This window comes from Octopus bimaculoides, chromosome 1 (assembly GCF_001194135.2).
Source record: "Octopus bimaculoides isolate UCB-OBI-ISO-001 chromosome 1, ASM119413v2, whole genome shotgun sequence".
Classification (NCBI taxonomy): Eukaryota; Metazoa; Mollusca; class Cephalopoda; order Octopoda; family Octopodidae; genus Octopus; species Octopus bimaculoides.
Genome location: NC_068981.1, coordinates 129,593,512 through 129,606,209, shown reverse-complemented (window position 1 = coordinate 129,606,209; position 12,698 = coordinate 129,593,512). Strand labels below are relative to the sequence as shown.

General features: G+C 34.3%; 1 protein-coding gene across 5 annotated transcripts in view; it reads left to right on the top strand.

Annotated features, from left to right (window-relative positions):
* Positions 1 to 12,698, top strand: part of LOC106877628 (early endosome antigen 1) — a 115,261-nt gene that overhangs the window by 15,682 nt on the left and 86,881 nt on the right. For 4 of the 5 annotated variants that reach the window (XM_014926575.2, XM_014926573.2, XM_014926572.2 and 1 more), the window contains one exon: positions 3,723 to 3,794. The exons of the other annotated variant lie outside the window; for it this stretch is intronic. In XM_014926575.2, the coding sequence (XP_014782061.1) occupies positions 3,723 to 3,794 (72 nt within the window). The remainder of the gene's footprint in view (positions 1 to 3,722; positions 3,795 to 12,698) is intronic. 5 annotated transcript variants of the gene reach the window in all.

The window sequence follows — 12,698 nt, the reverse complement described above, 5'->3', positions numbered from 1 at the left end:
ATATATATATATATATATATAATTATGTGTATTTATATATCTGTAATATTTATGTGTATATATATATGTACATTTATATATATGTATGTATACACACATCACTCAACATTATTATATTATACATATATACTACTAAAACTGTGATTGCTTACTTGCTTGCTTGTCTGTAATTTAATACAGTCAAACCTGCGCATAATGGGAAAATACTCTGAAAGTAAGGCACCCCTGAAATGTGAATACAAATGGAATTAAAACAAGTTTCATGTAAATCGGACCATGATTTCCCGAGATATGCAGTTTTTTTGGGTACCTTCATAAATAACCAAAATGGCACGTAATGGGAAAATACCCTGAAAGTGAAAATGACTTAAAAAATACAAATTGTTTGTAGAGTAAATATTTATATTTAGCTTTCTTTAAACAGACAATATTTTAATTATTTAGAAATATTTTTAAGTGATAATTTTTTAGAAAAATATTTTTTGAGGTAATAGGGATTTTTTCTAAGGTGAATACGATTTTCTATTCTTACATTATTCCTCGACGAGGAAGAAAGATAGTGGAAAGAGAGTGTGGCTAAGGAGATCCAAAGAAGGTGATCAAGATAGTGATGAATGCCAACAACAAGATCGGGACAGGCATGCAAATAGAGGGATCAATGAGACTGATAAAGGAAAGGAAGTGTCTGGCGGAACAGAGGGAAAAAGACAGAAGCAAGAGAGATCATGAATCAGACGTTTGGAGAGCTGAGCATCTGGTGAAATGGAGGGAAAGAGACAAAAGCAGGAGAGATCATGAATTGAACGCTCAGAGGAGTTGAATGTCTTTGCCAACAAAGCAATAGAGCAAGGACCATTCAATGATGTGACCTCTCTGCTGATATTGGACAGATGAGTAAGATCTGTGTTTGTTGTCATGTAATGCATTTTCATGGTTAAACTGCTAACTTTTGTTGTATGAATGGAAAAGTCAGGCTGGGGAATCTGCAGCCTTTACCCCAGGAACTTAACAACTTATTTAGTACTGATCAACCTAGGACAAACAAGTTCAGGAAGAACCTCAGACAATACAACTGCCTGATCCAATTGAAATATTTAACTGAATCATCATAAAATTAACTTTCATTTCAATGCAATGTTGAAATCAGCTTAAATGTTTTATAACCTGAACTATCAGTGACCTAATGGGTCACAGGTAGTCTAGTTATACATATGTCTCTCCATTTTAAAATACAAGCATCTCTCTACCTTACAATATGACATCTCTCTACATCACAATGTCTACATAAGCCTGCATTATGACCTCTATTCCAGTATATATTACATATATTACATATATTCCAGTATATATTTCAACCAGTGTTTCCTAACTGAAATTCCCCTTGGACTCTAGGGTTCTGTGAGAAGTAGCTTGGAGTTTTGCAAGAAATAGTGATATATAGGCTAATTATATGCATATATGTTCAATTCTATATTCTCAATTTTATTATATACACAATTCCGCTGAGATTGACTTTGCCTTTCATCTTTTTGGGGTCAATGTAATCAACTAGTCCCCTTTCCCTGAATTTCAGGCCTTGTGCCTTTAGTAGAAAGGGTTATATATACACATAAGGTGGCAAACTGACAGAATCATTACCATGCCAGACAAAATGATTAGCGGCATTTCTTCTGACTCTTTACGTTTTGAGATCAAATGCCGCTGAGGTCAAGTTTGCCTTTCATTTTTAGGGGCCAATAAAATAAAGTACCATTTGATCATTAGGGTCGATGTAACTGATTTACCCCCTACTCTAAAATTGCTCGTCTTGTGCTAAAATTCAAAACCATTATATATGCACACATGGTATCTTTCCTAAAGTAGGGAAATCCTGGCATCTGTAGATAAGTAAGGCAAACCTACAGCAAAAATAACTTCTTAATAGGAAGTTGTAGAGAAAACTGATTGAAACAAGGTTTTGGTTAAGATAAAATTTCTTAAGCTTCTTTGTGACATCTTTTTCTTATACTTTTTTTTATTCTTTTACATGTTTCAGCCATTAGACTATGGCTATGCTTAGGCACCACCTTGAATAATTTTTTTTTATCAAAAGCATCAATCCCAATACCTTTTTTTTTTTAAGCCTGATACTTATTCTATCAATCTTCTTGCTGAACCGCTAAATTACAGGGATGTAAACGCACCAACATCAGTTGTCAGGAGGGGAGACACATACACATATATATATAGCAATAATAATAATAATCCATGGATAGAATTTATAAATATTTTAATGTATCACTACGAACGTTTCTACAAATCACACGTTTTTGTGACAATAGTCCACATTCCTGGGATGATTACAATACAATTTATAATGTCCATGACATCAGGTGGATCTTTGTTCGCAATTAATCCAAATACACCAGGACTGCCCACATACCCCAATGAGCCTTTTGGGTGGTGAATATTTATAAAAATTGTTCAGTTGAACATTTGTTACTTCCAACTTTAATGCTAGATCACCTGAAGAAATGAACACATGAACAGAGACCCACCTGATGTCCATGGGTGATACAAATTGTATTGTTTTCATCCCAGGAATGCAGACTGTGGTCACAAAAAGCATGTGATTTGTGAAAACGTACAGCAATGCTTTAAAATATTTGTAAATTCCATCCATGGATTATTATTATTATTATTAGTAGTAGTAGTAGTAGTAGTAGTAGTAATAGTATATTTATCCTGTGTTATATCAGCACAGTTCAGTATGATCCCATAAAACTGTTGTTGCAAGTTGGAATCACTAGGCTGTAACCAACATAATAACATAGGAGCTTTTATGTACGTACTTAGAAGTGTTTCCCATAAACAAACTTAAAGAATATAAATATATATATATACACACACACACACACACACACACACACACACACACACACATAGATACAATGGGCCTCATTCAGTTTCCATCTACCAAATCCACTCATGAGGCTTTGGTTGGCTCGAAGCTATAGTAGAAAACACTTGCCCAAGGTGCCACACTGTGGGACTGAACCCGGAACCATGTGGTTGGGAAGCAAACTTCAGTCACAGTCACAGTCATGCCATCTGTTGAATTTAGGATTGCCAAACCTTTCGGAGATAGTTTTATGATTTGTTTACTCTCTTACAAAATTTAACTTCATAAAAGAAAGAAGGAAAATGAAGATATATAATTTTCATATAGGGATTTCTCTGGGATGGGAATGTATTTCAAGAGTTTTGCAAGAGCAAAAGGCTTGAGAAATGTTGCTTTAGAGCAGCTGCATTACAGTATCCACATTTATCTACATGACAATGACAATTGTTCTCCTTCTCTCTAGTCTTTTCTTATTTCTTGCTTCTATTTCTTTTCCTTCTTTTCTCTGCCACTACTTTCTTTTACTTCTTTCTTTCTTTTTATCTTTAAATAGTTTGTTAGATTTGGTGTCTCATTCTGATCACTAAATGATGTTGCTATTTATTGTCCTGCATTTTTTTTTTTTTTACTCCAAAATGAATTTAGATATAATTTTGAATTTGTTATCTTTACAGTTGTTTCAGGTGATTTTATTCTAAATTTTTAAGTTGGTCAATATCTATAATGTTGACTCTTTGGAGGTCTTGTATCTCAGGGGGGATGCTAGCTACAAACCATGTCACAGACCTCTGTATGAGTAATATGATAAAAATAAACACAACTTTTTTTGCTTTTTTTCCAGAGTTTAAGCCCAGTCTCTTCACCTGAACATGAAGCTCTTGAAGCAATTTCAGACGTTAGCAGTGAAACTGAGGTATCACTCAGGAATCTTGTCTTGACATACATCTTTTAGCTGGTGTTGTTTTGCTTGTGGTTGTTGTAATTGTTTTATAAGCTTTTGGTGTTTGATATTGCTTTCTTCGCATGTGTCACTCTCTTGCACAATTCTCAATCTCAACTCTCTATGCCTCTACCTGGTGACTGAAACTGTGCAAGTGTGTTAACATATCATTGTTCGATTGGATGTTAGCTTTTTCTAATACTGATATTTAATCAAAGCATTAGACAGTGTTGTTTTGGAATTTAGAAAATCTAGAATTTGTTACATCAACTAAACCAATGTTCAAAGCCTAAACTTTAAATTCACTGTTTCTTCTATCTGTACTATTGCTATTAACATTGAATTGAAGGCAGATTTTGCTCTAAGCATACCATATAACCCCACTTAACTTTTTAATTTTTTGGAATCTTCATAAAAGTTTTGCAATTTGTGTTGTACACATAGAAATTTATATCACTATGCATAACCAAAAAAAAATTTTTTTGGTGCATGATTTAAGGGCTATTTAGCTGGTATTTTTAGCACATCTCATGACCACTTCATACCCTCCTTGTTTATTTGCCAGTGTGATGTATTTATGTTTTTCAATATCTTTCTCCCCATAAACACATTTAATGGTCTATTGCTGGGATTAAAGCCTAAAATTTGGACTGTCCATATTTTAAACTGATTTAAAAAAGAAAATTCTAAAAAATTTTTCCTTTAACATTTGATGGATATTTGTCCTCATTTTGTTTGTTGTTAACACAATGTTTCAGCTGATATACCCTCAAGCCTTCATCAGATGTCTTGGGGAAATTTCGAACCTGGGTTCTCATTTTAAGGTATTTTTTGATATCATTATTATTATTATTCAGGTCACTGCCTGGAATCAAACTTGGAATCTTGGGGTTAGTAGCTTGCGCTCTTAACCACTACGCCATATGCCCGTGGGCATAATAATAATAATAATAATAATAATAATAACATCGAAAAATACCTTGGAATGAGAACCCAGGATCGAAATTTCCCCAAGACACCTGATGAAGGCTGGAGGGTATATCAGCTGAAACATTGTGTTAACAACAAACAAGATGAGGACAAATATCCGTCAAATGTAAATAATGTAATTTTTTTTTAATTTTGAAAAAATTTTTAAAATTTTTTTTTTCTTTGGTAATTGGGTGAAATCTCATCTGTAGAAAACAAATTTGCAAACATTTTCAAAAGAAAAAAAAAAAAAATTTTATGTAGAGTTATATGGCATGCTTAAAGCAGAATTCCACTGAATTGTATCAGTTAATGAAGCTCACTCACATTATTCTGCTGATGATTAAAAATGAATAACTTGTTTTATAATGTTATGGTAGATGAAAAACTTTTGACAGCAATTCGAAAATATTAGAGTAATATTATCACTAACTGTTATATGAGGTTAAACATTATTTTGACATAGTATGTCATACTGGTCAGTTTACACTAACATCAGTTTTAGTGACACCCTTCCCACCATTAGTTCATGAGACTTTTAAATTACAATAGGAAATGATCTAAATTTAACTGAGAAGTATTGTGAACTAGATTTGTAAATGGAGTTTGTTTCAGTTCCCATTAATAACATCAGTTATATCAGTGGTTTTCAACTGGGATCCACACAAGCAAAATATTAAACTGGAGATCCACAATAGTATTTTAAGGGTCCATGAAAAAGTGTTATTTTGGATGCTTTTATTGCAAGAAACAGCTAGGTTTCTGTCTCTAACATTTTACACAGTTCAACCCTGTTAATAATAAGAAAACCATGCCTTCTAGTTCACATAAACTCTATGCAAGCAACACCAATAAAACAGATAAAAGTAACAGGAAAATGAAACTCAACTATGGAAATGAGCTAGATAGCCATAACCATAACTTCACACAACTCACAAACAAGGAGGGTAGCCTCTATACTAGAAAGAACAATACAAAAAATAAACAAAATAGTGATATAATCTGGCTCGTAGTCCCCTTCACCATGCACTTCAAATCAAACATAGTTCGCTCATTAATGAAAACCATAGGTAAATACCTAAACGTTAATAATAAATATGCAGAATTAGTTAGGAATAAAATTAGAGTAGGCCACAACCTGACCAATAACTTAGCTACAATCATAGCCTCAATAAATAATAAAAAAACTAGACAAATTCTATAAAACTAGAAAAATTGTGAACAATAAAAATAATAACCAACCAACTAATAGAATTAAGCCCACATAGCGCCTCCTATTAACTTAGATATAGACCTGAACAGTAATAGACCCCCCACAACATAACACGGACACAGATATACCTAATAATTTATGTGGCTGCAGGGATAGAACAAAGTGCCATTTCTCAAATAGATATAAGTCAACATAGTTTAACAATGTGATGTGCACACAAATAGCCAGATAAAATCATATATAGGCACCACTAAAAACCAAATGATACTTAGATATAACGCACACCAATCTAGCTTCATAAATAGGAGTAAGGCAAATTCAACAGGGCTTAGTAGATATATTTGGGAACTTAAAGATAAAAAAATAGATTATAGATTAAACTGGCATATACTTGCAAAAACAACCTCGTACAACACCACCAATAGACACTGTGATCTCTGTTTATCAGAATGCCTAGCTATCCTAACGGCTAAACAACTCCCTCAATAGGAAATTTGAGAACAACAATTTTCGTCTTCATATAGGCCACTTTGTCTTTTCAAAGTATAGGTAAAATAGTAGGACCCTCTACAAATCCCACACTATCATATTCATCTATTTAAGTCTAATTAGCTGGGAACTATCTTATACACTTACACATAAACAGTCAACCCCAACCCCACTCACCCTCCACATTCCATAATAATTTACTTTACACCTACATAGGGCCCTTTTTATTACTATGAACTTCCTAAACTTTAGCCATAATATAATTTTAAACCACCCTCCCTAGTGTAAATAATCCAGTTTGAGTTAGCTCCCTTTTCACCTTAAGTTATCCCCCTTCACTTACACCGCCAGTGACTAAAACTCACTGCTGATTAAAACAAATTTAATACACACGTGCACAAAAAATGTGCTTAGTCAAACTCTGGATTCCACGCCAAAATAATATACACCCCACTTTAATTACCCAGCGGAACCATAAACTAAGCAATCTACTACAATGAAATCCACTCCCCAGTTGAATAATCAACTTAAGATCATAATATAATGTAAGACTAACAAATTTTGACTTTATTACCATTACCGATGTATCAATTTATTTTTCGCATTCTGAAGATATTTACTAAAACTAGTAAATTGAAATGATCATAAATGCTACCTTCTTCTTTGTTAATTAAATTAAAGACATACCAGCGAAAACGACGAATTTCTCCTTGTTATTTACATCCATTTTCTTCTCGTATATATATATATATATATATCATCGTTTAACGTCCGCTTTCCATGCTAGCATGGGTTGGACGATATATTAATCAAAGTCTACAGTATCATATATTACCGCTGATCATATTAATTGGTTTCACACCAGATATTAAAACTAGATGTTAAATAACAGCACAATTAATACTGCATGCTCATCAGAGCTAGCAGCTATGAAAAAAATATATGGTGTCTTTTTTTTTTCCATACAGCTCTGATGAACACATGGTATTATGTAACTGTGCTGTTATCTAACATCCAGTTTTAATAACCAGTGTGAAACCAATTGGTAAGATTTGCTGTAATGGATGTGTGTGTGTGTAAAGCTAAAATTATTGAATACCGCCATTCAAACTACAGAGGATTTAAACTACATGATTATACTCCACAAGTGGAAACTGGTTTATATAAAAACTATATCCCAAACATCTACTATATGTGATTAAAATTTGTATGTTGGTTAAATATCTACCAATTAACTATTAATTAATCTATTGATTGCACTGTTAATGTAACGTTCAGTTCTTGTTTTGTTCTCACTGAACAAACTTCTTAACTTAGTTTTATTTAAACTCTTCAAATTTTTTGCAGGTTTCAACACACATACTAACGTATACACTGGTAGCATGGCTACATTAAAAGAATAAAGGAATATATATTTGTGTATGTTTATATATATATATATATATATATATATACATACACACGAGAGGGTGTTGAAAAGTTCCTGGCTTTGGATAAAAGAAAATAGAGGTGGATCAGTTGATTATGGTTTTATTCAACATATTCCCTTCTCAGGTTCACACACTTATTGCAGTGGTCCTTTGGTTTTTCTAAGCCCTGCAAAAGAATTTGGAAGATTGGGCCTCCAAAAGTACTCAACATCTAATGCAGAGTTGATACCAAAGTTGAGATTTCACGTTGTAATTCTAAGTTTTTGCACTTCTCGTGTGTTACGAAGTGAAAGTAACTGAGAAACTTGGAGTAGCAACAGAGTAAAGCCTCTATTTTAAATAAATTAATGAAAATCTACAACCTGTGTTACATACATTTTCTATTATACATATCAACACATGCAAGAAAACATCCACAACCATATATATATATATTTATGTATATATATATATTCAGACCTCTTAATATTCCCTATTATCTAAAAAATTGAATAAGTCAAAAATAAGTCATCAGACAAAAACTGATGCTCATTGATAAATGTTCAAAGTTACCTTAAGAGCCAAAATAGCCAGCTTTGTGGTTGCAAGTTAATGCCAATTATGTCAGAATATGATGGCAAGATATTTTGTTACATTCTCTTTACAGCATTATTAACCTGTCTCTTTTAGTGCCAGCTATTATTAATCACTAAATCTTCTTAACTATAGCTACTCTTAACATTGATATTGTCTGTGGTTTTTATGTTTTCCCTATGCTTTCTAATGACTTGGCTACTTTCATGTTTATTTGCTTATCCTTTCAGCATGTTATTGATGTGCATTCTGTGGAAATTTTTATGTGCATCTATTTTGTCTTTAAGAATGAAAATATCGGTTATCTTTTACTTGTTTCAGTCATTTGACTGTGGCCATGCTGGGGCATCACTTGAAGGGTTTTTTTTTTTTATTAGTCAAACAAATCGACCCCTGGACTTATTCTATTGGTCTCTTTTGCCTGACTGCTAAGTTACAGGGATGTAAACACACCACACAATTGTCGAGTGGTGGTGAGGGGACAAACACAGGTACAAAGACACACACACACATAGATATATGCATCATATATATATATATATATATATATATATATATATACACACACACACACACATACACACATACATACAATAGGCTTCTTTCAGTTTCCATCTACCAAATCCACTCACAAGGCTTTGGTAGAAGACACTTGCCCAAGGTTCCATGCATTGGTATTGAGCCCAGAACCATGTGGTTGGGAAGCAAGCTTCTTACCACACAGCCACACCTGTTTGCTTTTTTTGTGACAGGGTGGTATTTTTTCTGTACTTTTTAAATCAAATTATGACAAAGAAGCAGCATCATTTCAGCGTCAGAAGACTTATCAAGTAACATTTAGTTGCAGCCCTTTTACTGTCTGAATTCAAGTCCCTTCAAAGTGAACTTTCCTAACCAAAGTCCTTAAAATAAAATACCACTCAAGTAATGATGTCAGTTTATATCCCTGTAATACATCCTAGATGCAAAATGTATTATAATAGATTTGCCATTATGATATCAAACTGTAAAATTTCCTCAATAATTTTCCACACCCTTACTCTTACTACAACTTTTATATTATAGAAATTTGCAAGTATTCCTTTCTCTTAATATGATGTTTCATACTCTATATCACACAATATTCCACTCACTGTGATGTCACTCTCTGAGTATTCCACACTCTGTCATACCACTCACCATATTCCACACAATATGATATCATGTAGTATTTCATGCACTGTAACTCTCACTAACATGGTAATCTACAAACTGTAAGCTCCAGCTCCTATTGCTGTGATGTCTTTAATGCGATATTCCACACATCATGTTGTCCTAATACAGTATTCTGTGTTGTCTTAATACATTATTTCATATAATGTAATCTCCTAAAACACTGTCTCTAGTTTAAAGACAACCTCCTTCTCTCCTACCAGTTTCAGAGTCCCTGAAATAAAATAGTGATGGATACTGCTCTTCTCTCTTTTACTTAGTGGAAATAACAATTCTATCTTAAATATATTGTGTGAAACAAGATGATGGAATGATCATGAGTAGATTGCCATTGATCGTCTATGATTGACTTGCAGCTAAACAACAACAATTTTCGTTGATTGAATTTTTGAACTGCATAATGCTTTGCATTTTGTGCTTATTTTTATTTCACTTTTCATATATGTAAATGTATCCTACTTCATAAAGAAATAACTGCTCTTGTTATTAGAAGTCTCTACTTACTTGTTACTTCTTAACTTTTTTTTTTTTTTCAATATTGATGCAGGATATTTGAATGATTCTATTTGAATAGAAAAGTGCTTAAATGAAATAAAGTTTCTAATTTATAAAATTTCCCATGTATCAGCTTTTCGGCAGCATGGGAAAATGTCATGTAAATGCCAGAATCATTCAGGATTGTTTAAAAAGATCAATACATATTTTTAACTGAGAGTTCACTGTTGGTTCTTGTTAGAACTTAGTACTTCTTTTTTTTTTTTATCTAAAAACATTTTTATTTGTTTGAAACATTGTGACTATGAGACTAACCTTTCTGCAACAAAATATACATCTCACATGTAACAGAGTGAGTTAAAGAAAGTATTCATCTGAGTTTATCCATGCAATTAGTCAGCAAAACTCCTCTTAGGTGTATTTAATATCTGAAAAAGAAACAAGCAAGGGAAATAATTCCAATATGATCAGCTAACTGAAACTTGTGAAATATAGCAAAGATGATGCATATATGTATGTGTGTGATACACATCATGCATGCCAGAAGAACCCAGTAAGAGGTCTGCCTAGGCCAAACACACTGATTTAGAGAGCTTCTTTGAGCTGGCTATGGGTACTTTTGACAGTGCAGGCGTATGTGACCTAGTCTGTATTTCATCCTAGATATACTAAAAAAGAAATTCCCTTCAACTAGCTTTGTCCTCTACAGGGATGACACACTGGCAATATCAAGAGGCACCAACAGCCACACACTAGATAGGCTCAGAAAGGACCTCACAAGCACCATGAACTCCCTCAGACTGAAGGTCACTATAGAGACCAACCTGAAAACTGTAGATTTCCTTGACCTGGACCTAGAATCTGGTACCTATAGGCCCTTTAGGCAACCAAATGAAAAGTTGTCTTATACAGGTTCCTGCCATCCAGCCATAGTGTTCAGGAACCTAGTTAAGGGTGTCAGCAGGAGAATCTCCAGCCTGTCTTCAAGCAAAGAGATCTTTGATGCTGCTGCTTCGTACTACAACCAGAATCCTAGCCCTACCAAGAGAAAGTGCTACTAGAAAGTACTGTGGTTCACGCCATCATTCTCTTTAAACATTAAGATCAGAGTAGGTAAGATCTTCCTTAGTTTAGTTGATAGACACTTCACCTGTATCAATAGATTCAGTGAAATATTTAATAGACACACCCTGAGATTATCCTTTAGCTGTGCACCTAGTGTAAAAAAGATTTTTGTAGGTAGGCCTACACCTGATGCAGAGGCAGGATGCTCATGCAGGGGTAACACAACTTGTCCACTGAACAGCCACTGCAATACAGAGACAGTTGTTTACAAGGCAGAAGTAACAGCAACAGGACCCAATGGACAAGCGAGTGAGAGAAAATATGTGGGGGTAACAGAAGGTCCCTTCAGAACCCACTTTAATAACCACAAGTCCTCCTTCAACATCCCATAGAGACATAACACCACAACCCTAGCCAAGCACATCTGGGCTTTGAAAGAAAGCACCACAGAGTACAGCATAAAGTGGAAGACCCTAGAAAAATGCAAACCGTACTTCAATAGCAGCAGGAAGTGCAGATTATGCCTGGCTGATAAGAGAGCAATCTTAAAAGGTACCCAACGCCCGGATGTCTACCTGAACAGCAGGAGTGAGGTATTTAATCCTTGCCTGCATGAAAAGAAGTACATCCTATTGTATCTGCATGCCCCACCATGACTGCAATCACAGGTCCTCTGCCAACAACTTTCCACCAATGCCTTTGAGCCTGGCAAAAGGAGTTTAACCAAAGTACACACCAATGCACCCATGTACATCCCCCCTCATAAGGCAGACATGCCACAATATAACTGTCTCTCACCACCCCAACATATCCCTGCACACAAATTATACCTCTACACATGTACAGACCCCCCCCCCACACACACACACATTACACGTAACACACACATTACACACCACACACTAACAAAATAAACCCCACTATTTTATCCTCTACAGAAAGAAAACAGACCAACAAATACAGCTATATACACTTACACCCCCAGATAAATTATGCATATGACACCACTACACGTATCACACACACCATCCCCACAGAAGCACCACATAAATAATACACATCTTCCCCACTTCAAGATAACTCTTACCCAACCAAGGGACATAACTCCTAACTTAATCCCCTGGTGCCTTTTTTTTTTCACCACCTTCTTTCACAGCAGCTACTGATCAGTTGTGCTAATCAACCTCCGACAATAGAGAGCAGTCGCCATATTCCCTTCCATATCGGCTAACTCTGATGAGCATAAAGTTATATAATCAGATTGTTACCTAACACTACATTGTATTCTCTACGTGAAACTGATCGGTAAGATCAGCTGTGATGGATATTTAATACTATGCTTTTCGGATAATATATATATATATATATATATATATATATAAGACAAGGTAAAAATAACGGTCATTACTTGTTTCTTCATTGTAGTAAATT